The sequence below is a fragment of the Stegostoma tigrinum genome, chromosome 7 (assembly GCF_030684315.1).
Source record: "Stegostoma tigrinum isolate sSteTig4 chromosome 7, sSteTig4.hap1, whole genome shotgun sequence".
In the NCBI taxonomy this organism is placed as follows: Eukaryota; Metazoa; Chordata; class Chondrichthyes; order Orectolobiformes; family Stegostomatidae; genus Stegostoma; species Stegostoma tigrinum.
Window position 1 is genome coordinate 19800755 of NC_081360.1, and position 27795 is coordinate 19828549.

At 41.3% G+C, this 27795-nt stretch overlaps 1 protein-coding gene across 1 annotated transcript; it reads left to right on the plus strand.

The window, feature by feature from the left end:
- The first annotated feature begins 6 nt into the window (after nt 1–6).
- Nucleotides 7–27692, plus strand: ramp1 (receptor activity modifying protein 1). Its single transcript, XM_048533882.2, has 3 exons — nt 7–156; nt 18013–18151; nt 22632–27692. Exons 1-3 carry the CDS (start codon nt 111–113, stop codon nt 22885–22887), a joined length of 441 nt encoding a protein of 146 aa, XP_048389839.1. The 5' UTR covers nt 7–110; the 3' UTR covers nt 22888–27692.
- Nucleotides 27693–27795: the final 103 nt, after the last annotated feature.

Below are 27795 nucleotides of genomic sequence, written 5' to 3' on the forward strand. Positions count from 1 at the left end.
GATTGACAGTGGTTGCGGGGCGGAGGGAACGAGAGAGAGAGAGAGAGAGAGAGAGAGAAAAGAGATAAGGGAGAGAGGCTCCGGGAACAGGGCGAGCGGACAGTTTCCCGATGGCTCCCCGGCGGACCGGCCTCTTCCTCGGCCTTCTGCTGCTCGGTAAGTCGCTGCTCCGGGAGAGGGGATAAGGCTGGAGGGCACCGGGACCCAGCGGGTTCTGGCGCAACCCGGGATGGGTGTCCCATGGCTGGGCATCAACTGGGGTGGGGGGCTCTCTCCCGGTGCTGAGCATCACTGGGGTACCCGCACAGCGTCTGATTTCCCCGCGTTTCCTTTTGCACAAGCTGCCCTTCCAGCAAACACACAGCACCCTGCCCGTGAGGGTGAGGTGAGGCTTGAGAGTGGGAAGGGAAGATACAGAGACAGAAATGAACTGGAGAGGGGCACAGCATGGGGAGGACTAGAGAGAGAGAGATCGAGCATGGATGGAGACGACACTGACATACACACACACACAAATACACACACACTGCAGCAGCCAAAGAAACACCGTGATCAATGCACAGAGCCAGATCCCCAGTCAGTTGTAGAGTTCTCACACACACACAAATACAAGTGGGACACAGAAATAGCATCAGACACACGCTCGGGAGACGAGATTGCATTTGTAGACTCCGGTGACTCCAGCACAGTGTGTGGCACAGCGCCTTGCTTGCTGTAACGCCGAAACTCAGTACAATTCTGACAGTGACAGAAACCAAGCGATTGATTTCGGATCGTAGGGGATCCGCTTCCACCGGGGGATCCTGCGCCTCTCTTCCCCCCGCTCCTCCCCCCCGGAAAGGAGCGGTGGATCCTCCTTGACAGTGGGTGACTGGGTGGAAAGTCAGCCTGAACTGATTGACAGCCCTGCATCCCGGAAACCATCGGGCAGTGGGGCACACGTTCTCCACAGCTGCCCCTATGCATCATGACAGCGAGAGCCTCAGCAACACTGCACTTACAGCCTTATTTCCAATTCTGACTGATGTCAAGCTCTGAGCCCTGCACTTCCCTGCCTAAACCTTCTACCCCTCTCCTTCTTTAATCCCCCTTTCTTCCACCAAACTGATTCTTTTGATCACCCAACCGTCTGAATCTCTTCACTGTATGTGGCTCAATATCGAAATTCGTTTGGTAACTCTCCCGTGACGTATCTTCGGGCGGTTTAAGGTAATCTATCAATGCAAGTTGTTGATGATCGAAGTGAATATTTATCTATTATTGCTCGACGTCGAGCAATGTTTGACTGGTACCTGATCTCGTCTCTCAGGAATTCGCCTTCCCTTTCCATTTGTTATTAATGTTGGCTTCAGAGGAATGGTGGGGGTGTCTAAACATTCTGAAGGAATTGTCTGCAATTGAATGATAATTGCTGAGCACATTCCCCTCTGTTCGAAGAGTGTTTATTTTGAAATGAAACCTTTGGAAATTTTGAAGCGAAGCGGTTAAAATTACCACTGCTGGGGGTGAATTAACCTCTCTCAGAAGCTGGGCTAAAATGATGGGACACTTTAATTGACTGACAGTAAATGACAACTTTTGGCACTGGTTACATTGGCAGACTGCTGCACTGCCATACCATTGCTTTTTCAAAAAAAAAATTCAGCTGGCGTGGAAGTTAATTGTTCATTAGAATGCATTAGCGATTTGTTCACTTGCAAAGTTGTATAATGGTCTTCAGTTAATTAATCTCATATGGAGAGTCAATGCTGATCTCTATATAGTGACACACAGTAATACAAAGCTATTTAATTAAATGCCAAACAGCTTCAGGATAATTTTAGAATCACATTTTATACAGCTGACAAATGCAGGCTGATGTCCACTAGGACTTCAATCGCAGAACGTTACTGCAGAAAACAAAGACAGTTCAGCCTGTTTTATGTGTACTGTCTCTTTTAAAGAGCTGTCCAGTTTAATCCCGAAGTTTAACTTTCTCCCCATAGAGCTGTAAATAAGTTATCTTGATTTTAAAAAACAAAAGTTTGTCCTTGCACTGTATCAGTGCTATGCTTGAGTCTCAAGGTTTTAAAATAAAATGTAACACTATCCACAGATTCAGAGAATTAGCACTCTTATATCATTGATTGTGTTTGTTAAAAGCTTAGGAATTAATTGGCAGTGTAATTAAAATTAACTACTGGGTAATAATACAAACACTAATTGTCATATAATCGTCACCAATGAATACTATTAGTATTGTATTATTAACAGAAAATAACAAGGAACTGCTCCAGCACTGAAAACCGTTCAGCCTATGCTGGCTCTCAAAATGAGCTGTTCACCTAGTGTAATTTCCCTGCCTTCTCTCCATAACCCTACACATTCTTTCTTCAGATTATTATCCAATTTGAAACTTGAAACACTCAAGCAACACATTCCTGGTCTTAACCACTTGCTGCACAGAAAAAAAATGGTTTCTCCTCTTGATCTCTGTTGCTTCATTTGTCAACTAACTTTAAATCTGTGCCCTCTAGTTCTCGATTCTTCCACCACTGGGAAACTACCCCCCCCCCCCCCCCCCCACCCCGCCGGCCCGATCTCCATAGCCCTCATCATTTTTAAATACCTCTGTCAAATCTCCTCTTAGTGTTGTCTTCTCCAAGGTAAACAGTCTAAACTTCTTCAACTATCCACATAACTGAAATTCTTCATCCTTGGAACCATTCTCATGAATCTTGGGTTATATTAAGATAATTCTAATGCTGGTGTCACAATAAACACTAATATTACAATAATAAGCTCCAGAATTAGTCAGTAATGTCAGATGAAATTTAATGCAGAGAAGTGGGAGGTCTTACTAAATAACAAACCTTTCAATTAAGAGAATAGGAACAGACAGATTGAGGTGTTCTGATTTACAAATCTGCACAAGTGGAAGTGGGGTGGTTAACTCAGTAAGGTTCGATGGGTTCTAGGAGAACTCGTACTGTGTGCAGTTCTGGTCACCACACCATCAGAAGGAAATGATTGCCCTGGAGAAGGTTTGGAGGAGATTCACCAGGATATCGTCTGGTTGTAAAGTGTCCGTTATGAGGACAGACTGCTTGGGCTGGGTTTGTTATCCTTGGAGCAGAGGAGGCCGAGGGGAGGGAGATACACAAAATTAAGAAAGGCACAGACAAAGTAGATCATGAGAATCTCTTCCCCATGGCAGAGTATCGTTGACCTAGTATTGTTGGGTGTCTGTTCGTTGGCATAGACATGGCAGGCTGAAGGGCCTGTTTCTATGCTAAGTGACTGTGTCTGTCTGTCTGTCTATGAAATTACAGATTTTCCACATAGCAGCAAGAATTGAGAATAAATCTTGAAAAATGTTTGATTAGATCACAAAGTAAAAGTGCATGTACCGATAGTTTCTGTGGGGATTCACCCAAGTGACTGTTGCAAATTCGCCCAAAACCCTGGTCATACCATAAAATTACCACAGCTGATCAAAAATGTTCCTGATGACTGTAAAATCCTTGTGCAAAATAGGACACAATCACTGGATGGGTGCAAAAGATTTGCTCAAAAGGATCCCCCCCGCCCACCCCGGTCTGAGGGGCTTTAATTGATAATGCCAGAGAAAATGCTGTTCTTTAATCGGCACACTAAAGCTGAACTGTCAGCACTGTTTAAAAATTCTGCAGTTTTCAGCAGGTGAAAAAAGAAAAGACTTGCCACAATATAAGCATCTACAAATGGTTGAAAGTAGGTGGTGCTGTCATTGTGGGGAGGTGGCTGTTTGTGCATTTGTTGCCCATTCTTGACTGCCATTGAACCACATGCCAGGCTAGCCAAATTTTACAGGATAGTTGAGTGTCAACTACATCAGTGTGGACTTACAGTCATGTGTAGAACAGACCAAATAGAATGGCAGACTTTCTTGCCTAAAGGACACTAGCGAATCAAACGGATTTTTTTTTACAACAATTAATGATAATTTCATAGCACCATTACCAAGATGAGCTTTATATTTTAGATTCCACATTAACCGAATTTAAATTCTACCAACCTCACTGTGCATCCAAAGCAGTACAGAATGTGAAGTGGGAGTTTGGTGAGTCAGAGAGAGCGAGAGGAAGAGGGGAAGGGGGCACCTCTTTCTTTTCCTACCTTTTAAAGCTCCTAGTAATTTCCATTTACATTGATGCAAAGACAGAATCTGATTGGTGCATAATTGGTAAGTTATTCTACTTATTGTGATTGTAACAAATTATTTTTAAGGTCACAGTATGGCAGAGCAGCTCTGCCAACTGGAATATATGCCATGCCGTATGTGAGATGTCACAGTTGCAGTGTGTGCCCCAGACAAACACATCTGCAGCAAATGTCAGCAGCTGCACGAGCCTGACCTCTGGGATTTGGAACTCAACCGATGGCTGGAATCACCACACACATGGGGCAAGGCAGAGAATTACATGGAAAGTGTGTTCAGAGGTGGTAACATGGCAGGTTGTGTGTGTACAGGCAAAGTGGGAGTGGGAGGCTGCCGGGCAGTCTGTTAGAACCACCGCAGAGACCCCAGAGTCTATCTTGCTTGCTAATCTGTATTCCATTCCAGATGCTGTTGCGGGCAATGGTTCCTCAAGGGGAGTCCAGCTAGAGTCAGGTCTGTGGCATTATGGGTGACTCAGCGGTTTTGTTTTGGTTAGGGGTGGGGTGGTAGTGGAAGAGCAATTAGTGATGCAGAATTCCACAGTCAGTGGTGTGGGTGGTGGGGAGGAGAAATCAGACTGGTGTTTTTGATACAGTAAACATTGACTCCTGGATGGTGTATTGGCTCCCTGATACCAGAGTCAAGGATATTGCAGATGCTGCAAGTCATCCTCTATAGCAGAGCGAATGGCCAGAGGTTTTAGTCCACGTTAGTTTCAACAACATCGGTAGGAACAGGGAAAAGATCTGAAAGCAGAGTTTAGGGATTTAGAAAGAAATCACAAAGCAGGACCAAGAGCAGTAATCCCTGGATTACTCAAAGCTACTGTGCCAGTGAGCAGAACAATAGGAGGATTGCTTGTCTGGCTGTACAACCTGTATATGAAGGGCATCAAACTTCTGAAGCATTTGGACCAGTTTTAACAGGACTGGGTCTGATAGTCTCACAGAGAGATTTGCTAATGTTGTTGGATAGGGTTCAAAATAGCTTGACAGGACCTTGGGCAACTGGGGAGCAGCTCAAACTTAAAAAGGAGGTAAACCTGGTAGCTGGAAGTTGAAAACAGGCAAGTGAAATTAGAAGGCAGATGAAAGAAAGGCAAATTAAGATCTGAGTGTGGAATAATGTTGAAAAGATTAAGTTAAAGGCCTGCAGCATTTGGAACAAGAGAGATTATTTTAAACGTGCAAACACAGACATTACGGCTGCAGAGTGAGCAAGACTCAGACCCGATATTCAAGGATATTTGACATTTAGGAAGGACTTTCAAAAGCGAAAGGTGGCGGCGTTCTACTAATAATAAAGGATAATACAATACACTAGTCATCTCTGATCAGAAAAAAAAAATGGAATCAGTTTGGCTGGAGCAAGAAACAACAGCAGATATTAGTCGCAGTTGTTTGTGTTATCAAACCGTAATGCTAGTATGGAACATGATATTAATCAAGAGATTACAGAAGAATGTAGCTTGGCTAATGCAGTAATCATGGGTGACGCCAATCTGTATATAGGCAAGGTAAATTTGATTAACACCAATGCTGCAGATGCATTTCCGGAGTGTTAGAGACAATGTTGTAGAGTAACATATTGAGGAATTGACAGCAGAAAGGCTAGTTTATTAGGTCTAGCATCATGCGATGAAAACAGATTAACCAATAATCTTGTTGTAAAAGAAATTTTAGGGGTGGGTGACCAGAATATGAGAAAATGTTTGAAAGTGAAGTAGTTCAATCTGAAACCATGTTTGTTAAATTTTTAACAAAGGAAACTATGAAGGTGTGATGGGCAAATATGGCTCAGGTGACTAGGATAATACATTAAAGATATGGCAGCACACAGGCAATGGACAGTCTTTAAAGTAGGAAAACACACTTCTTTAAGGCAAAAAAACCCAATAAAATTGGTCAACTGTGCCAAGCAAAAGCAAGTTAAGGATTCAAGAAGATTTTAAGACTCTTATATCTATAGACTTTTAGAACATTTATAAACTGAGGAATAGCTCAAACTTAAAGGAGGTAAACATCATAGCTGGAAATTGAAAACTGACAATTGAAATTAGAAGTCAGGTAAAACAACGGAAAATCTCAACTAAGCTTTGAACGTGGAATAATGTTATAAAGACAATGTTATGGGCCTGCAGCATTCCGAACAAGATAGATGATTTTAAACACACAGAGGTGGATGTGATTGGTCTAACTGCCATTATAGAAATGAGATTAAAGCCCTACATTTACAGACTTTTAAAATATCTATAAAGCTGCCAGAAATAATAATAAACATGAGAATCTTTGGTCAAATGCAGGCAGATTTGAGGAGAATTTATAATAAAGAATCAAGAAATAGCAGAAGCCCAATGATCACTATGTTTCAATTTTTATTTAAGAAAGAGGCAAGAAATCTCCCAAAATTAGAGATCAAAAGCATTAGGGAGAATGAGGAGTGGAAGGAAATTGGTATTGGTCCAAAGATTGTGATGGGAATATTAATAGGTCTAAAGTTTGACAAGTTTGTGCATCCAAAAATGTTGATATGGCGTTGGTCGTAGTGGATGCATTGGTGATCACCTTACAGAATTTCAGATTCAGGAATAGTTCTTGCAGATTTAAAGATCGAAAATGTCATCCCAATATTTAGGAAATGAGGCAGAGAGAAAGCAAGGAACAACAAACCGTGTTGGCTTTGCAACAGTGGCAAGGAAAATACTAGAATCTATAATGAAGGATATGATAAATGAACACTTGGATAGTAATTGAGACTGAACATAGTCAGCATTTGTGAAAGGGAAATTGTGTTTGGGAAATCAAATGGTGTTTTTTTTTTAAAAAAGGTATGTAACTAACAGAATTACTAAAGGGGCATCAGTGGCAGGAACATGCTTGGAATTTCAGAAAGCTTTGATAAAGTTCCCTACAAAACTTAAAGCACAGGGGATGGATAATAATGTACTGGCAGGAAGGAGGGAAACAGTCCAATTCTAAATGCCTGGACAATATCCCAGCTTCACATTGACAAATGACAAGTAACACTCATGCTACACAATGTCCATCTCCAACAAGAGACAATCTAACCATTGCTCCTTGACATTTAATATTATTACTGTCACTGAGTCCTTCACTATCAACATCCATTTACCGTTGACCATAAACTCAACCGAACCGGATGTATAAATATGGAGAATAACTCAACTCCTGATGCCCCAAAGCTTGTCCATCATCTAAAGGCACAGGTCAGGAGAGTGATGGATTACTTCCCCACTTGCCTGAAAGAATGAAGTTCCAATCCTGCTCCTTGGACACTGTCTGACCTGCTGTGCTTTTCCAGATTCACATCTATTGAGTCTGGCTTCCAGCATCTGCAGTCCTTACAGTCTCCAATAAGAAAGAAGCTTGATGCCTTCAGCACAAAACAGCCCATTTGACTGGCACCGCATCTGTGAACATTCACACTGTCCACCACCAATGTTCAGTAGCAGTAGTGGGTTCCATCAACAGATGCCCTGCAGAAGTCCACCAAGGATCCTTAGACAGCACCTTCCAAAGCCACAACCATTACCATCTGGAAAGACAACGGCAGTAGATACAATGGGAACAGCACCACCACCTGCAAGTCCCCATTCAAATCACTCAACGCTGATTCGGTAATATACCAACATACCTTCTGTGTCACTGGGACAAAATCCTGGAATACCTCTCGACTGCCATTGTGGATGTACCTTCACCAAATGGACTGCTGTGTTTCTAGAAGGCAGCTCACCATCTTCACAAGGCTGACTGGAGATGGGCAAAAAATGCTGGCCCAGTGGGCAATGCCCATGTCCCAAGCAAAAAGGACTGGCTAATGGGCACAAAACAGACAGGAGAAATAAATGGGTTATTTGCATTTCGGAAGACTGATTAGTAGGGTCACAAGGATCAGTTCTTTGGCTGTAGCTGTTCATAACATATAGCAATGATTTGGGTGTGGGAATGAAGTTAGCAGATACATAGCTAAGCAGGAATGTGTGAAGCAGCTTCAAGAGGATCTACTTTGATAGGAGGAACAGATGTGCAGAATGTTAGAATGCAGAATGGTAAGATGTTATCAAGTGTAAATGTAAGGGACCTGGGTGTCCTCAAAAAGTCACGAAAGGTTAACGTGCAAGTGCAGCTGGTAATTAGGAAGACTAATGGAATGTTGGCATTCATTGGAAGAGGATTTGAGGATAGGAGTAATGAAGTCTGGCTTTAATTATACAAGAGGGTGGTTAGACTTCACCTGGAGTGACGTGTGCAGTTTTGGTCTCATTTTCTCAGGGAAGATATTACTACCATAGAGAAAACTCAATGAAGGCTCACCAGACTTGTTCCTAGGATGGTGCAACTGTCCTCTGAAGATAGATTGGAGAAACTTGTTGCAGATTCTCTAGTGTTTTGAAGAATGAGAGGTGATCTCATTGAAACCTACAAGAAACTAAAAGGGATTAGATAAACAGGGTAGATACAGGTAAGATGTTTCCCCTTGTTGGACAGTCTAGGACCAGAGGGCTTAAAATAAGAGGAAAGCTCCTTTGAAAAGAAATGAAGAGAATTTTCTTTTTTTTTTACTTAATGTAGTGAATCTTTAAATCCCTCGAGTGCAGAGGGTTATAGAAGCTAATTCATTGATTATGTCCAAGGTAGAAGTTGACAGATTTCTAAATTTACATAAATGAATATAGCAATAGTATGTCAAAAGGGCAATGAAGTGGATGATCAGATGTGTCTGTAATGAATGGCAGAGCAGACCTGATGGACTGAATGGACTACTCCTGCTTTCCTATGCACCCTTTACCATGGTGGGACTGAAACCCATGTCCCCAAGTATGAGCCTTGACTTCTAGCTGTTGGACCTGTGTCATTACCCATACGCCATTGTTTTACCTTTTAATGTGGTAAAATTCTCAAAGGTACTTTAACATGAATTTTATTTAAAAATGATTGATTCTGAACCTTATAGGGCAGGCTTCCCAAAGTGGGAACTGGGACCCTGTGTGGGGCATGAATTGAAATATTGGATCATAAGCATTATGAACTCAGAGGCAGAAATGGTAGTTATGGAGCTCCAAACAATTTATAACAGCATGTACCTGTTCTCACAGCCCACCCTCAATGTCTTGGATCTCAGAGGGGTCACAAATATTTTTGAGCCTCAAGAATGGTGTCACAGTGGAAAAACATTGAGGAAACATTGTTATAAATGAATATTTGGGCAGATGACCCAAAACCTTGTCAAAGAGAAGAGACCCAGGAGGCGATGGTGGAGAGTTTTCGAGAAGGATATCTGAGTTTAAGTTGTAGAGTTATATTTTGTAAAACACAATACACAACATACTATGACTCCAAAGGTGCTGCAAACATGCAGACAGGACACATTATTCCTTCATTCATGCTATTAATATACACACACGTCTGAGACCACATAAAGATCCACAGCAAGCGCCACTTTGTCAATTAGAAAATAAACATTTTTTTCCCCCTACGTCCTACCAACCAATTGCTAACTCTAACTAGATACAGGGATGCTTCTTCCCTTGGCTTGGGGTCTCGAACAAAGGACCACATTCTAGGATATGTTATTTTGGGAGAATGTGAAATTTCTTCCTGCATTGGGTGGTTATTCTGTGGAATTCCTGACTACAGAAGGCTATAGAGACCAAGTCACTGAATATACTGAAGAAAGAAATAGGTGGATTCCAAGAGGCTGAAGCTGTAAAGGTGTATGCGGAGACTACAGGAAAATGACATTGAGATAGACAATCAGCCATGACCATGTTGAATGGCGAGGCTGGCTTGATGGGTCAAAAGACCAAATCCTTCTCCTATTTTCAATGTTTCATGCCGCAAGGTTAGTGCACTCTTACTTTTGCTAATGATCTCTTGTGTGGAATCAGATGCTTCTGTACAAGACTATCACAACACTGATAATCTTGGAAGTTGTGTTCAGAGAAAGTCCACATGGATAGGGTTAAGATCTAGGAACAGAAATTGTACAATTTCAATGTGCATTTCAGGGTTTCAGACAATGGCGATAAACCAGGGGAAAGATCCAGGGACATTCCAGCAGAATGACAAAGCAATAATTCTAGGTTTTTTTTATTTAACCCTCCCAAGTTTGTTGTAAGATGAGTGATGTGAGTAGACAAGGTGGATTAATGCCTAGATTAGTCTGTTTCTAGACTTACGAGGACCGAAACATCACTCAATTCACTCCTTGAAATGAAGTGGAAAACACAATAGCATATAATTTGAGGTGAATTAGTGGGAATCAACTGCAATGAAATAATATAATTTCTAACTCCTATATTGAACTTCAGGCCACAAGACAGGATACATGTGCCAAACTAGGTGGGGGGAGAAAAGTAGAATTCAGTGAGATCAGATGATTTCTGGAACAAATTAGCACGAGAGGAAATTTAGCCGACAGCTACAGGAATTGGCTGTGAAAACTCCAAAGATGGAACTAAGTATATGAAATAAGTATATTCCGAGAAAGACCAAGAATAAATTAAGAAATTTAAAATCAAACAAACTAAGAGAAAGGACCGTCTAACTAAAGAAAAGGAAGATTAGTGAACGTTTAGTGGGAAGGGCTAAAAGGGGAATATGGAAAGAACCCAGAGTAGATCGCATTAAAGAAAATTATAAGACTTCTTTTTAAGTACATATCTGCTGGTGATCTGCTGCCGTTTTCACATTTCCTATTAATCCTTCTAACTGCAATTATAGACCAGTGAAACATACATTATTGGAGAAGATTCTTAGGGACAGGGTTTACTTGCATTTGGAAAATAATGGACTTATTAAGGATAGACAGCATGACTTGCTCCAGGCCAGGTCTTGTGGTTAAGGGCATGTGATGAAGATGATTGGTTAAGTATAGGGCAGTAGATCTTGTCATCATGGACTTTACTAAAACATTTGACAAGATCCCTCATAGTAAGCTGGTCTGGAGGATTAACACGTGGCATCAACAGTTAGTTGGGAGGCTGGAGACAAAATTGGTTTGGTTATACACAGATGTGTGGAGTGGGATGTTTCTCTGACTTGAGGTCTGTGACCAGTGGTATTCCACAAGGAATGGTGCTGGGACCGCAGACAACACAAAGATTTGTTGAGTTGTGGATAGTGCAGAAGGTTGTTAAAGGATACAGCAGGATGTAGATCAGATGGAGTGTCGGGTGGAGGAATGGCAGATGGAGTTTAATCTGGACAAGTGTGAGGTGATACATTTTGGGAGGTCAAATGCAACAGGAAATTATACAGTAAATGGCAGGATCCTTAGAATCACTGATATACAGAGGAATTTTGGGGTGCAAGTCTATAGCTCCTTAAAAGTGGCAACACGAGTGGATAAGATAGTAAATAAGAAATCTGGTATGCTTGGCTTCTTCAATCAGAGCAGTGAATATATAATTTGGTAAGTCATGTTGCAGCTGTACAAGACTTTTTAGTTAGGCCCCATTTTTGAGTACTGTATGCTGTTGTGATCACCAAACTATAGGAAGGATATGGAGGCTTTGAAGAGGGCACCAAAGAGATGCTGCCTGGATTGCAGTGTATCAGCTATAAGTAAAGTTTGAACAAACTCAGACTGGCGAAAGCTGAGGGGCGATTTGACAGAAGTGTATAAAATTATGAGGCGTGGATAGTCAAAGTCTCTTTCCCAAAATGGAAATGTCAAATACCAGGTGTATAGGTTTAAGCTGAGAGGGGAAATATTTAAAGGAGATATGTGTGGAAAGGTTTCTTTTTAAACAGAGTCTGGTGGATGCCTAGAACACACTGGCAGGGAGTGTGGTAGAAGCAGGTATGTTAGCAAAGTTTAATACGATTGAGACAAATGGTTGGCCCAGACGTGGGGAGGCCTGTTCTGTCCTATGTTCCCGTTCCTTTTCCCGTGAAACTTCTTACACTCATCATTGTAATCTCTAGTAATGGCAGTACTAACTTTATCATGCATCTCAGAGTATTAGTTTAGTCAACAACAGTATCTTTCCGCAGAACGTTTTAATTTTGGATCAAGCCATTGGGTGGAAGCCTTGTGGTGCAGTGGGCAGGTCCCTGCCTTTTGAGCCAGAACGTTTGGGTTTGAGTCCCATTCTGGGACTCTATGGCAAAAGATGGTATGTTCAAAGTGCAGCCAGACAGGTTGATTATCAACCTGCAAATCCTTTCACACATCTGTAGCAGGCGAGGGACTCATGGTCAGTCATCCTTGATGAGGAATGGCATCCAAAGCTACAGCCTCTAGCATCAGGTTGATAACCCAAAATAACTATGGAAACAGATGTAAGCACATACTTCGTCCAATTCATGTGTCTCCAGATGCAGCAAGCCACCCAAGTCTATAGACAAAAGAAGGGCACTAGCATTTATAGCTTTGCAAATAGGAACAGCGAGTACAGCAATGAAAAACTAATGATATTTAAACAAAGGATTGGTCAGATCACAATGAGAGTAAGTTGTGCAGATTTGGGAATCACAATACAGAAAGAACAATGAAGCCTCACAGACAGTGTCCAGAGCAGATTCACTGGCATGATATAATTAGGAGGGAAAATTTTGAAAAATGGGAATCTGTGGACTTTTAAATCGACCTGTTCAGACAGGATATGGAGCATGTCAGACTTGGGTCCAAATCTTTTGGCTCAGAGATAGGAACACTACCACTATGCTACAAGAGCCCTATGTAGAATTCTTTACTGCAGAGGGCTTTCATTAAGCATATTCAGATCTACAAGAACCTGATTTGTGATCGGTTAGGGGGACAAAGGGTTCTGGGGGTAAAGCAGGAAAGTTGACTTGAGGATTATCAGTCACCCATGATCTCATTAAATGATGGATCAGACTCAATGGGGCTTAAATGGCCTACTTCTGCTTCTACATCTTAAGATCATTTGGGATTATTTACACTGGAGCCAAGAGGCTAGGAAGAGATTTAATGGGGGCTGTGAAAACTATTGATGTGGTCCTCCATGTTCTTAGTATAAACTATTTCTTGTGGTGGGAAGTTGGCAATGAAGGTGTCATTAATTTGATATTGACTCTGTAAGTACAGAGAAACATTTTTAATGATTGGAATGCATTGCCAAAGGAATGGTTGAAGCATAAATTATCGTATCTTCCATGGGAAAGAGTTAAAGAAGACAGTGATTCAGTGTGTTCGAATGTCAGGAGGGTCACAGGATTTGATGTTGTATATAGCTTAAATAATGGCCTAGCACACACAAGTTGGACTGAACATGCTCCCCGATTATAAACTTCCCCAGCCCTGTAATCCCCCAATTTGGGTCTCCATTATACCCTGATTTTTAAATTGTTTCACCATTGACAGCAGCATCTTCATTCTGTTTCACTGAAATTTCTGTATTAAATCTCTTCACCTCTACCTTTCTCTCCTTTTAAGACCTGCCTTTTCACAGAGCTTATGACCACCTGTCTTGATACCGCTTTGGAGCCAAGTGTTAAAGTTTGCTTGATACGACTCTGTGAAGAACTTAGATGTGTTTTATCACAAAACCATAGATAAACTTGAGGTGTTGATTTGTAGAAATGTTGCTTGCTATTTAATATCAGCTGCTGGAAAATGCAAATATTTGCTTCATTATCTGGTTGACTTTATACAAATAAGTAAATATTTATCAGCATTTTGAAGAGGTTAATATCTGATAGTCATGAAGAATACTTTATAAATGTAAATCCTTCTTCCTTTTACTTCCTCTAATTTGCATTTAATGTCTTTCTATTTTATAACCTGTTCTTTTTGTTTATTAGTGGCCCCTCTTCTTTTCAATTTTACTTGCTTCCAAACATCTTCACTTATTCATGATATCCTGAAGCTAATAATCATTACTTTTTTTTTAGAAAATTGAAATTCTGTACTGTGCAATCTCTACAATTCTACACCAACTTCTTTTCATCTCATTCTCAGCTTGGTCATTCATCTTTCTAAAATCAATCCTAATCCAATAAGCCTTTCTAGTTTTCCCATTCGATTTATCAATCCTAGCTGGGTTTTAAATCTTCAGATATTGTGGTTATCTTAACTTCAATCCCAGAGGTACTTACTCCCAAATTCCTCACCTACCTGATCTATGTCATTGCTTGTAACCAGGTTTAATAACACCCTACTCTTGAAGACTTTGGAACATAATGCGCTTGGAAGGAATCCTTTACCGTTTAGGAATTCAATTCTTCTTTCTCCATGTTTTCCCTCCAGTCTCAACTGATAAGGAAAATCTTTTCAGCATATTTAGTTTCGTAATTTTTATTCAACTCTCTACTCTTTTCCATTCCTTTTTCTCAGTTGGAAGCCTCCTCAGGGAATTTTACTGTTGTGGTCACTCTCAGCTCACACTTCAATTTTATGTATTTTATTTTTCCAGTTTGATTTTATTTCTCTACATCAAATACAATTTTTTCTGAATGCACATCATCCTCATACAAACCTCTCCATCGTTGAAGGGTTCTGGTTGATTTTAGTTTCCCAGCTTCTTGTCTTGTACTGATCGGGACAAACGCAAGAGCGTCAAATTCTAAATGATCATATGTTACAGTAACTTGAAATTTGGTGTTCTTGTATTTGTCCTGATGAGTGCAACATAAAAAGCTTCAACAGTATGAGTCACTTTTCAGCAAGATTCAAGATCTGTGCGACCAAGCAACTGTTTCCTATTCATAATTGAAATATTTAATTTTAACCATTTTGACAGTACATTGGAAATCTCCATGTTCGGGTGTAGCACATTTCTATGGAACAGATTGTACCTGTCCCTGAACAGATCCCTCCAAATTGGAATCGCTCTTTCTGGCCCCACTCCTTTAGCCAGACGTTGAGTTCCGCACTCAACATGCCACTTGCATGACATCGCCAAGAAAGTAATCTTGAGACTGCTATCTCAAGGAAAGAAAGTTGTTAATTTGATGTCAATCCATGCAGCTCTACCTCTAAACTGATTTTTTAAAAAATCTATTAATTTTTGGGAGTGTCAGTACTGGATACTTGATTTAGACCATCATTCTGACCTTTAAAAGGATGTATCGACACACCAACTCGTTGGTACTACTGAGGGCTTGGGGGAAGGTCCAGCAAATAAAAAGGTCAATGAGGGATGGTTTTTAACCTAAATGTGGACATCTAGTGAACAAAAAAAATTATAATTTCCACACAGAAACCAAAAACTAGAAATCCATTTGTGAATTGTTCTAACATCTCATTACTGTCATTTCCCACTTTGTCAGTCACCTGTTAGTCCTCCTGTGTGTTCCCTATCTTTCATTCGTGTGTGACTACTCTCTCAAACTCTCACAGCAGAAGCTGCTATCCCTCTCTGGTCAGAGTGACTCCTTCTAGAACATAGAACAGTACAGCACAGAACAGGCCCTTTAGCCCACGATGTTGTGCCGACCATTGATCCTCATGTATGCACCCTCAAATTTCTGTGACCATATACGTGTCCAGCAGTCTCTTAAATGTCCCCAATGACCTTGCTTCCACAACTGCTGCTGGCAACGCATTCCATGCTCTCACAACTCTATTTAAAGAACCCACCTCTGACATCCCCTCTATACTTTCCTCCAACCAGCTTAAAACTATGACCCCTCGTGTTAGCCTTTTCTGCCCTGGGAAATAGTCTCTGGCTATCAACTCTATCTATGCCTCTCATTATCTTGTATACCTCAATTAGGTCCCCTCTCCTCCTCCTTTTCTCCAATGAAAAAAGTCCGAGCTCAGTCAACCTCTCTTCCTAAGATAAGCCCTCCAGTCCAGGCAGCATCCTGGTAAACCTCCTCTGAACCCTCTCCAAAGCATCCACATCTTTCCTATAATAGGGCGACCAGAACTGGACGCAGTATTCCAAGTGCGGTCTAACCAAAGTTCTATAGAGCTGCAACAAGATCTCACGACTTTTAAACTCAATCCCCCTGTTAATGAAAGCCAAAACACCATATGCTTTCTTAACAACCCTGTCCACTTGGGTGGCCATTTTAAGGGATCTATGTATCTGCACACCAAGATCCCTCTGTTCCTCCACACTGCCAAGAATTCTATCCTTAATCCTGTACTCAGCTTTCAAATTCGACCTTCCAAAATGCATCACCTCGCATTTATCCAGGTTGAACTCCACCTGCCACCTCTCAGCCCATCTCTGCATCCTGTCAATGTCCCGCTGCATCCTACAACAGCCCTCTATACTGTCAACGACACCTCCAACCTTTGTTGTCTGCAAACTTGCTGACCCATCCTTCAATCCCCTCATCCAAGTCATTAACAAAACAGTAGAGGCCCAAGGTCAGAGCCCTGTGGAACACCACTCACCACTGACGTCCAGGCAGAATATTTTCCTTCTACTACCACTCGCTATCCTCTGTTGGTCAGCCAATTCTGTATCCAGACAGCTAAGTTCCCCTGTATCCCATTCCTCCTGACCTTCTGAATGAGCCTACCATGGGGAACCTTATCAAATGCCTTCTGAAGTCCATATACACCACATCCACAGCTCGACCCTCATCAACGTTTTAGTCACATCCTCAAAGAACTCGATAAGGTTTGTGAGGCATGACCTACCCCTCACAAAGCCGTGTTGACTGCATTTAATCAAGCCATGTTCTTCCAGATGGTCATAAATCCTATCCCTCAGAATCCTTTCTAACATCTTGCAGACGACAGACGTGAGACTTACTGGTCTGTAATTGCCGGGGATTTCCCTATTTCCTTTCTTGAAGAGAGAAATTACATTTGCCTCTCACCAGTCCTCAGGTACGATTCCAATGGAGAGCAAGGATGCAAAGATCTTCGCGAGTGGCAAAGCAATTGCATTTCTTGTTTCCCAAAGCAGCTGAGGACAAATCTGGTCCGGGCTTGGCGACTTGTCAATCTTAATGTTTGTCAAAATTTTCAGCACATCAGCTTCCTCTATCTCTATCCATTCCAGCATGCACACCTGCTCTTCAAAGGTTTCATTCACTACAAAGTTCTTTTCTTTCGTAAAGACAGAAGCAATAAACTCATTTACGGCTTCTCCTACCTCCTCAGACTCCACACACAAGTTCCCTATGCTATCCCTGGTTGGCCCTACTCTTTCTTTGACCATTCTCTTATTCCTCACCGAAGTGTAAAATGCCTTTGTGTTCTCCCTAATCCGTTCTGCCAAGCCTCTCTCGTGCCCCCTCCTGGGTCTCCTCAGACCATTTTTGAGCTCTTTCCTCGCCTGCCTGTAATCCTCTAGAGCTGAGCTTGACCCTAGCTTCCTCCACCTTATGTAAGCTAGCTTCTTCCTTTTGACAAGAAGCTCCACTGCTCTCGTCATCCAAGGTTCCTTTATCTTACCCCTTCTTGCCTGCCTCAGAGGGACAACTTCTGAGAAAATCAGCTAGAGTAACGTAATGTAGTTGGGAGGGTTTTTTCAAGTACGATGCTCTGAACTCCTAAGCCTTGAAGGAATGACTTATTGCTGTCCCTTCCTGCGTTGCAGTCAGAGCCTTTATATTCACCCAAGACGACTGAGTGTTTGACACTGCATTCAAAAGATCGCACTTTTCACCTTGGAGCTCTCCTACACCAGAATGTTAGTCTAGATTATGTGGTGAAGTAAAGCTACAAAAAATTGAGAGAAACATTGTTATTGATAACTGATGAGTATTTCCTTAATTTTCTATTTCACTTCAGATTTACAGGATCTTTTGTGTTTTATTTTTGTACTACACAGTCAAGTCTCCAGAGAGAGATTTTTAACTGACAAACTTTTGACTCAGTAATGAGAGTGGAGAGCTTACAAAAGTTTCTACTAAAATTGTTACAATGTCTCGTTGCAGCACATCACCTTATTCTGCTCACAGCCTGCAATGAAGCCTATTACTCCTATATTATCCAACATATTTGCTTGGAGTCCTTCAGATTCCAAATGACTGACATTGGACAGAAGCTCTGGTGTGACTGGGAAGCTACACTAAGGTACTTTGGGAATTTTTCATGAAACTTGGTGCTGAGATAAAAAGAAATGTAGAATTAAACCCTTTTTTACTTACACTGTCTTCACTATGTGGTGTTTATCAAATCTTCCCAGGCTTGCTGTTTGAGCAGTGAAGCTGAAGGATCTGCACTGTCTTTTTGTATATTGGCCTGTACAGGATAAGTCGCCTTCAACTTTCATTCTTGGTCTGTGCTGAGTTAACCCAGTGCAGCATTATACATGCCTCAGATCCCTACAGTAGGAAAGGAAAAGAAAAATTAGGTTCCTGATTGCATGATTATTCATGTTAGAAAGCATGTGTAACACATCTGTGCGCTTGTACATGCATGTCTATGTGCTTTTTGATTATTCTCTCAAGGTATGTTTTGTTTCACTGGAAAAACCAGTTTTTAATCTGTCCACTCCGAATTGTCCTTGAACTGAGCGGCTTGCAACGTCATCTTGGGATCACAGATGTCAAAGACTTTGCTGCAAGCTGGAGTTACGTATAGGTCAGACAGAGTACGGATGGCAGATATCCTGCCCAAAAACCACAAGGTTCCTGTGACAATCAATCATGGTTTCATGGTCACCATTGCTGAAACCAGCTTTATTTTCGCATATGTGTTTTTAAAACTGATGCACGAGAGGTAGGCATCGCTGGCTGGGCCAGTATTTTCTGCCTATCCCTAACTTGAGAAGTTGGAGGTGAGCCACCTTTTTGAACTGCTGCAGTCCTTGGGACGAACATAGAATAGAAACCCTACGGTGTGGAAACAGACCATTCGGCCCAAAACGTCCACACTGATTCTCTGAAGAGCATACCACCCAAACTCACCCGCCCATCCTATCCCTGTTAGCCTGCATTTTCCATGGCTAATCCAACCAACCTACACATCCCTGAACAATATGGGCAGTTTATCATTGCTAATCCACCTAAACTGCACATTTTGGACTGTAGGAGGTAAGTGGAGCACCCGGAGAAAACCCTCACAGATACAGGGAAAACATACACTGATAGTGCTTTTAAATAGGAATATCCTGGATACAGATCCAGTAACAGTGAAAGAACAGCAATGTATTCCTAACTTAGGCTGATGTGTGGCTTGGAGGGAAACTTGCAGGTTCTGGATTCCCATGCATCCAATGACCTTTACAATGGTAGAGGTCATGGGTTTGGAAGATGCTATCGAAGGAGCCTTGATGAATTGGCACAGAGCAGGCAGACGTACAAATGAGGAATAATGGTAGGCCACTCTGCCCCTTGAGCCTGCTGTGCCATTCAATAAGATCATGGATGTCAACTCTTCATTCCTGCATACCCACAATAATCTTTCATTCTTTTGGCATCTTCAGTTGATAAACACTGTTTTTAACGTCTACTTCACCAATTTTTATAATCAACTTGTTCAGAAATGTTATAGTGCACTTTTTGGAGCAGGTGGAATTTGAACCTGGGCCTCCCGATTCAGGGATACGGACTCTACTACTGCATCACCTCTATTGTGCAACAAGTTCAAGGGCACAAATGTTGAATATTTGCACAGTAGGCACCATTCAAATGGGCTGCTTTTTCTTAGATGGAGTCAAGTGACTCAAGTGCTTGCGGAGCTGCCTCCATCGAGCAAAGTGCAGAATTTTCTATTGCATTCCCGACTTGTGACTTCTAGATGGTGACAAGCTTTGAGGTTACGGGAGATGTGTTAATTGTCACAGAATCTCTGTCTTTGACCCACTTTTGTAGCTGCAGTATTTACACAACTGGTCGCGTTCCGCTTCTGATCAATGATACCCTCAGTATGTTGATAATGGGGGTGTATTCAGTGATGGTTATGCCATTGAATGCTGACAGGAGATGATCATTCCCATCACACAAGGGTCAGGCAATATTTGTTGCCACTTATCAACTCAATGTTGTCCAGGTCATACTGCACATGAACTACAACAGTGTCTGAGGAGTTGTGAATGCACAGCATTTGGCACCCATTTTCAATAAATATTTCCACTTCTGACCTTATGATGGAGGGAAGGTTATTGATGAAGCAGCTATCGATGGTTAGACCTAGGACACTACCTCCTACAGAGATATCTTGAGACTGAAATAATTGACCTCCAACAACCACAAGCATTTTCCTTTGGGCTAGATCTTGCATCAACACTGCCTTTATGTCAAGGACAGACATACTCACCTCTGAGTGTGCATGCATCGGTTTGTACTGAATGCACGTGCATGTCTATATACCTCAATGTGTCCATTTGCATGCATACATGTAGTGTACCTGTATGCATATATGTGCATGTAACCCTAACCATTACTCTGGGCAACATCAGTAAACTGAAGATAAATACAGATATTGCCACTGTGTAATTTGGTGACTGTGTATTTGTCCCACCGAAGGGAACAAAGTTTGAGACCTGGAGTGAGCAGAACACATACTAAAGCAATTTCTTTCTATAATACTATGCTGTTTTCTCCTGGCTGGGAGATTCAAACTCAAGGACAGTCTTTGGATAGTGGGCCAACCATTTTGAACTGCAATGAGGAAATGATGAAAGGACTGAGAATTTCTAATACCTTTCCTGCAGATGGCTTTCGTTGCTTAATTGTTAAGCACATTAAGACTATGATCTCTTGAGCTTCGAGACAGAAAAAGCATGGGGGTGGATGGAGTTGATGTAAAAGACCAGCCATAATCTGTAGTCAGTACTGTCTCCAGATCCACAGGTTCATATAGTAAAAAGGTCCTGTTGTGAACGCAACAGGAAGCTATGCGGATGAATGGATACACTGATCAACTCAACTGGAGAGAGAAAATAGGAGTCCAGTTGAGCACTCGTTGGCACAGGGTTCTCACTTACCGTTCTTGTTTGTATTTGTCAACAGTGAGGTGGAGTTAAAAGAAGGATCGCAGGTTTCTGGGATCACTTGGGTAGCAAAGGTTTTCAGAGAAAGCACTGGCGAAAGAATAACAGACAGTTGATGGAGTAGAAATGAGGCTGCTGCAGTGAGGAGGAATTTCAGCAGTGGCATCCTCTTGGTTTGGACAAAGCCAGAAGAACAGAGGAAGGGGGCGACAACATGCTGCACAAAATATTGGGCTATACTGCCCACAAGTTGGCTACCTTTAAATAACTAACAGAGTGCCAATGATGTAGGAGGCTTTGGCTTTCTGGGAAATTGGATACTTATGCTCTGAATCACAAAGACCTCTGGTTAATGCCGTAAGTGGCATGATAAAACGTTGGCACCACCATTTCTGTTGCCTGAACAACACCTGAGACCTATTGTCAGAAAGCCAAGCCATAGCTGCTGCTTCTCCCCGTTTCAAAAGGCCCTCAGTTTTCAGGTTCTACTTTTGGCCTGCTCCCAGCATCACTGGCAGGATGCCAAAATTGTACATGGATGAGCTGTGTGTCTTACAGTTCAAATTAAGCCATACAAGCTGGGGCTGGCATTCAGAAATTATCTAGCCATCAAGTTTCTAAATTTAAAATTCAGACTTTTTTTATTTACTATGTCCTATTCAATATAATAATATTTTCCCATCTGTAAGGATCCTTCCAGATATCTGGCAGAAGCATTGAGCAGATCCTATCATTCTTATTAAGAACTCCCTTTTTCAATGTTCATCTCTTGTGATTCAATCAAACGTTTGTAGTAAGACTTTTTTTGGTTGAAAAGTGTCCTGCACATTAGAGGTACAAAGATTATTGAAAAACACTATAAATACACAGGCCTGTGAATTCTTGAAAGAGACACATTGAAGTTTTTGTACTCAGTAGCACAAGTGAATCAGATCAGGAAAAATACTGAAGTTCTCTCTTTTTGTGAGTGTTGTGGAATTGGTTAAAATGCTGTTTAGGCCATAACTGGAACTACTGCATGCACATTACTGGATAGATATGACTGCACCAAAGAGGGTGCACCTATCGAGGAGGTTTACCATGCTGCTGCCTGGGCTGGAAGGTGTGAGCCATGAGGGAAGACAGAAAGACTGGGGTTGTTTTCTTTGGAGCAGTGGAAGGTTGAGAGGGTGCCTGATAAGTGTATAAGGGGTCATGTGGGGTATAGAGGTGAAAAGGAAGTAACTCTTGCCATTAGTAGAGGGATTAACACCAGTGGGCTTGGATTTAAGAGGAGAAAGGATGGTGGGAGTCTGGAACTTACCATCTAAAAAGTTGATTCATCAAAACTTCTTAAAATTTAAGCAGTGTTTAAATATTCACTTTAGTTCCTGTGGCCCTAAGGGTTATGATCCAAGAGTTGGGGGGAAAAAAATGAATTAATGTAGTCAGATTTTTTTTTTAAAAGACAGCATGAACACGATGTGCTGGAAACATGAATTTTTTTCTTGATAAATTCCACTTCCTTTCGTGGCAAGTCAGTAATTAAATAAGCTTTATCTTCATCTGCATCTAATCATTTTCAGCAAGGACCATTATACCTAACCTTGTCAATGAATGCTGTCTCTTTCTTTGCAGTTTCTATTGGGATCTTACCAACTGCACATTCCTGATTGCCAACAAGATGGACTGTTTTTGGCCAAATCAAGTGGTGGATCAGTTCTTTGTCACCATCCACAAGGAATACTTTGCAAACTGTTCAGTTTCTGGAAGAGGCCTAGGGGATCCCCCAAACAACATTGTAGGGCCTTTCATTATGATTCCAGTGATGGTCACATTGCTTATGACAGCCCTTGTGGTCTGGAGAAGCAAACGAAATGAAGGCATTGTCTAAAGGTTTTACAACCTCTTTAGCGGCAGAGGACATCACAGATTTTAACCTTGATCTAGTAAAGCAATGGTACTGTTTCAGCCAACTTTATATTGGACAACATCAACAGACTGAACTTCCAGAATCTAAAGGTGAACCCAAACTCACTGTTGAACGATCCTCTGGTACCTTAACAGCAAGTGGAAAACACAAGATGTTCGAGGTACCACTGCTCCTAATCAGGGATATAGGTCAAGTTTAACAAATTGTTTCAAAATATTCTGTATTATCTTTCAAACTTTAATACTTGGTTAAAGTTTTAAATCACCTGGAACCAGCCATTAAACATTTGTGACTTTGGTGATGAGTTTGACAAATTTTAGACTGTTAGATCAGAACATGGCAAGCACTGAATTCTCAGTGTGCTGAAATTCATGATGTTTTTTTTCCTCGCTAAGTAACACATTTGTGTAAGTTATTGATGTACTCTTGCAAGCTTTTGGTGTCTATGCTGGAAGACATGAATTTTCTTTTCTGATAGAGAACGAGTTGACCACACATCGTTTCTGAAATGTAATATAACACAAATATGTTCAACCCACTAACGCTCATAGAGTGAGAGTGTGAAGGGAGAAGAAGTTGCCAGAAAGATTATAGCTAAAGAACCATCAAAATGTAACTTTTAATTCAATCCAGTATGCTAATTTTGTTATGGGATTTAAAAAAAAATTATCATCGTGGTTGTCAGCAGTGCCCCTATAAACCTAATCCGTTGGGTGGTCTCACTGCTTTCTGAACGCAAAACATTGCATCGGCACTCAAATCTTGGATTCCGAACAGAAAAAAGGTTGGTAGGTGAAATTCTGGGACGGCACATGGGCCATTCATAGCAGGAACTGATACGTTTTGGTGGAAACACATTCAAAAAGAAATTGAACAAATAGTTAGAAGGGGAAAATTTTGCAGGACTATAATGAAAATAAAGTTTCTAACGGAACAATTCTTATACATCTCTATAACCGTGTCCAGTTAGATCTGTGCTACCATTGGCCCTCAACCAGGGTGATGGCAGGGGAAGACTTTTAATTGCTTCAAATGTTTTTCAGCAGGAATAGAAAATTATCACTTTCTGCTGCTGTTGACTACTGGTGGCTCTGTATTATTAGTCCCTGCTAGAAAATACAAGTTTGGATGTTCAGAGGCTAGAATTGAAGCAGGCCTTTGTCTGCTGTCAAATAGCCTCCAGTCCTCATTGTGTGGATCAGCCAAAAATAATGCAATTGCTTTCCCTAAAGATTAAATATCCTCAAGAGAGGAGGGAAAAGTGAGAGGAAAATTTTAAAAGAAATGCTTTTGTGAAGATTGCATCATTGAGGAAAACATTCACCTACAACACTTGCTAGGTAAATGTAAAGTCACCCTAGGGCCAGGTGACCATTGTCTCATTAGAGGGGGCATCTAGTAGTGGTTTAACGGCAGGGTCACTACACCTCAGGCAAGGGGAGAGGTTGAAAAGGAAAGTCCTTAGTGTAACACTTATTATATTAAGCCAACAGAATGCAAATGGTGCCCCAGAATCAGCAAATAGAAACAGAAAATGTTAGACTGTTCAACAGTCAGGCAATAACACAAGAGACAGAAATAACATTTCACCTCAATGACGTTTCATGAGAAGTGGGAAAGGTGAAAGATGTAACAGGATTTAAGCAAAACCAGGAAAAATGATGGGGGCCATGGGAGTCAAAAGGGAAGGTCTATGATCAGGTAAAAAGCAGGAGAGATTAATTGACAGGTGGGGTGATGGAGCAAGGCAAAGTGGGATTTAAAATAAAATATAGCCAGATTGGGGTGATTATCTACTGTAGGATGAATGCAAGACAGTAGAGCAGTAGGGAAAATCTTACAGAATCGGACAAGGTTGTCTGGGAATGTGGTAGTGGATAAACAGTACAGGCCTACGCCAACATCTGGTTGTTTACAAATAGAAAATGCCCACCCCAAGCAATAGCCTGCATCTGTGCCCAGTTGCTCAGTCATCCTGCAGTTGCACACTCTTTAAGAAATTGGTAGCAGGGACAAAGATCTGAAGCTGTGAGTGTAGAGAGGTCAAAGTGGGAGTGGAAAGGAGAACTGAAGCAGGTCAGGTCACCTGAGTAAAGGTGTTCAACAGTGGGAATCACCTCATCTACATTTGGTCTCTCCAATGTAGAGGTGAATGCATTGAGTAACAAAAACAATTTACTAAGTTTGAAGTACAAGTAAATCTCTTTTACCTGGAACAAGTGCTTGACACAATGGGAAGGAAGATGGCAACAGATAAGTTCTTTAGCTCTTACATTCACATCAGAAAGTGCTGTAGGAATGACCCATCGTGCTGGGAATGGGGTAATGGAAGATTGGACCAGGGTATTGTTTGGTAGTGGTAATAATGACAGGGGGTGCAGTATCACATGTCATTGTCCAGGCCCTTCAGCATGGCCAAACATGTAGCTGTCACCAATCATGGATGGACTAGTAACTTGACACAGTACTGTGCATGACATAATTGTGACTGGGTATCAACCCATCTGATGTACACTTTATGTGGAAGTCCATATATACCATATCATCACTCTCATCGAAGGTCTGTTACCTCATCAAATATTTGAAGCAAGTTAAACGTAGTTTGCCTTTAAAATGTCTGTGGTAGCTTTCCTTAATTAGGGAACACCTCCATAAGTGACTGTTAATATTGTTTTGAAATGGTTTCCCCACTGAGGTTAAACTGACTGGTCTGCAGTTGCTAGACTCAAACAAGGGTGTAGCATTTGAGGTTTTCCAGTCATCTGGCACCAGCCTTGTATCTAAAGAGGATTCAAAGATTATGGCCAGTGCCTCTGTAATTTCGACCTTACAGCATTTGGTATCTTCAGATCCTCTGAAGATTTTTATGAAATTTAAGTACAGCCAGTTTTTTGAATATTTTCTCATTAATAAATCTTCTTTCCAGTGTCTTACTTATCTCCTTTTTCACTATAACTTTGACAGCATCTTCATCTTTGGCAAAGACAGATGCACAGTATTTATCTGGTACCTTAGCCATAGAATCTGCCTTCAGGATAAAACTTGTATTGGAGGAGAGAAGGAATAGAGCGAGTGAGGTTGGAGGTGAGTGTTGGCATCTGCATGCTGTGGCTGAAGCCTTTCAGCTACAGTGTTTGTCCCCGGGTTCTGTACCGTTGTGTACCAGGAGCCACGGAGGAACAGCTGTCTCTGTTACCAGAAATTTTTCTAATTTATCCATCTCCCCTTATTACACTTTTACGACTTAAATACTTATAGAAAACTTTTGAATCCCCTTTTTATTTTGATGGCTAGACTTTTCTAATACTCTGTCTTTGCTTCTATCATAGATGAGTAACTGGGCATGCAGTACTGTGTTTGGGAATACAGATTTTACATATCCTGGACTCAGATTTGAACATACATTATCACATCATGAACCACTAACTGGACATCTGATATAAAAAATACCCACAAAAAACAGGAGCAACCAAAGGTCATCTGGTCCTTTTGAGTCTGCCCCACCATTCCATAAAATCATGGCTGATTTCCATTCTCAACTCTATTTCCCATGCCTATCTGGATCTATTGATTGCACAAGAATTGATAGCCTATTTATCTCAGCTTTGAATATACTAAATGACTAGAAGGGGTCTGGTGGCACAATGGTACTGTCCCTATCACTGAACCAGGAGGTACGGGTTCAAATCTCACCCGCTTCAAAATTGTGTAATAATATCTCTGAACAGATTGATCAGAGAATATTGATACTCGACATTCACTGTGGTAGACAATTCTAACGATTCGCGACTCTCCTACTCAGCTCAGTTTTAAATGATCAACTCCTTATCCTGAGACCATGCCCCTAAGCTCTAGATTCTCCAGTCAACCAACTCTGTGTTTACTGTCAAGACCCCTCAGAATCTTATGTATTCTGATCAGATTACTTCTCATTATTTTAAACTCCAGAGTAAAAATCATTCCATTCAATTTCTCCTCATAGGACAACACTCTAAAGCTTGGGAATCAACCTAATAAACCTTCAATGCACTACCTCTAAGGCAAGTATTGCCTTTGTGACGCAAGATGAAAAATCTGCTCTGTACTCCAGATCGGGTCTCACCCAAGCCCTGTATAATTGTGGCAAGACTCCGTACTCTCACACTCCAATGTTTTCGCAATAATGACCAACATGTAATTTGCTTTCTTAATTGTTTGCAATTCTTGCACGCTAACTTCAATGCTCCTTATACGAGGATAGCCAAATTACTTTGCATACCAACATCTAAAAGTTTCATATTTAAAAAAAAATTAATTTTCTATTCTATTTATCAAAGTGAATAATCTCAAATTTTCCCATGTTATATTCGATTTTACCCACAGGTTTAAAATCTATGTTCCTTTGCAGCCTTCCTCACTTATCATCATACGAATTTGCACATGTACAAAAATCAAAGTACCTTACTCTTGATCCGCTCATCTAAGTCATTATCATTCATGAAGTTCTCACTTAAGGTTGCGGTTGTATGCCTGAATAGTTACGCTAAGGGAAGAAATTTTAAAGTCTGAGTAAGGTTTATGCAGATACTTCTTGCCCAGAGAAAAACAATGTACACATTTTAATTCTGTACATGCATGTGCAGCATTGTGTATTCTTAGCTGAAATAACTTGTAAAATGAGGCCATAAATATTAAATAATTACTGTCTTCATTGTTTCAACATGATAATTTCTGGTAACAGAGACAGCTACTGCTCTGCGGCTCTTGGTACACAACAGTACAGAACCTGGGGACAAATACTATAGCTAAAAGGCTTCAGCCACAGCATACAGATGCCAACACTCATCTCCAACCTCACTCACTCTGTTCCTCCTCTCCACCAGTACTGGT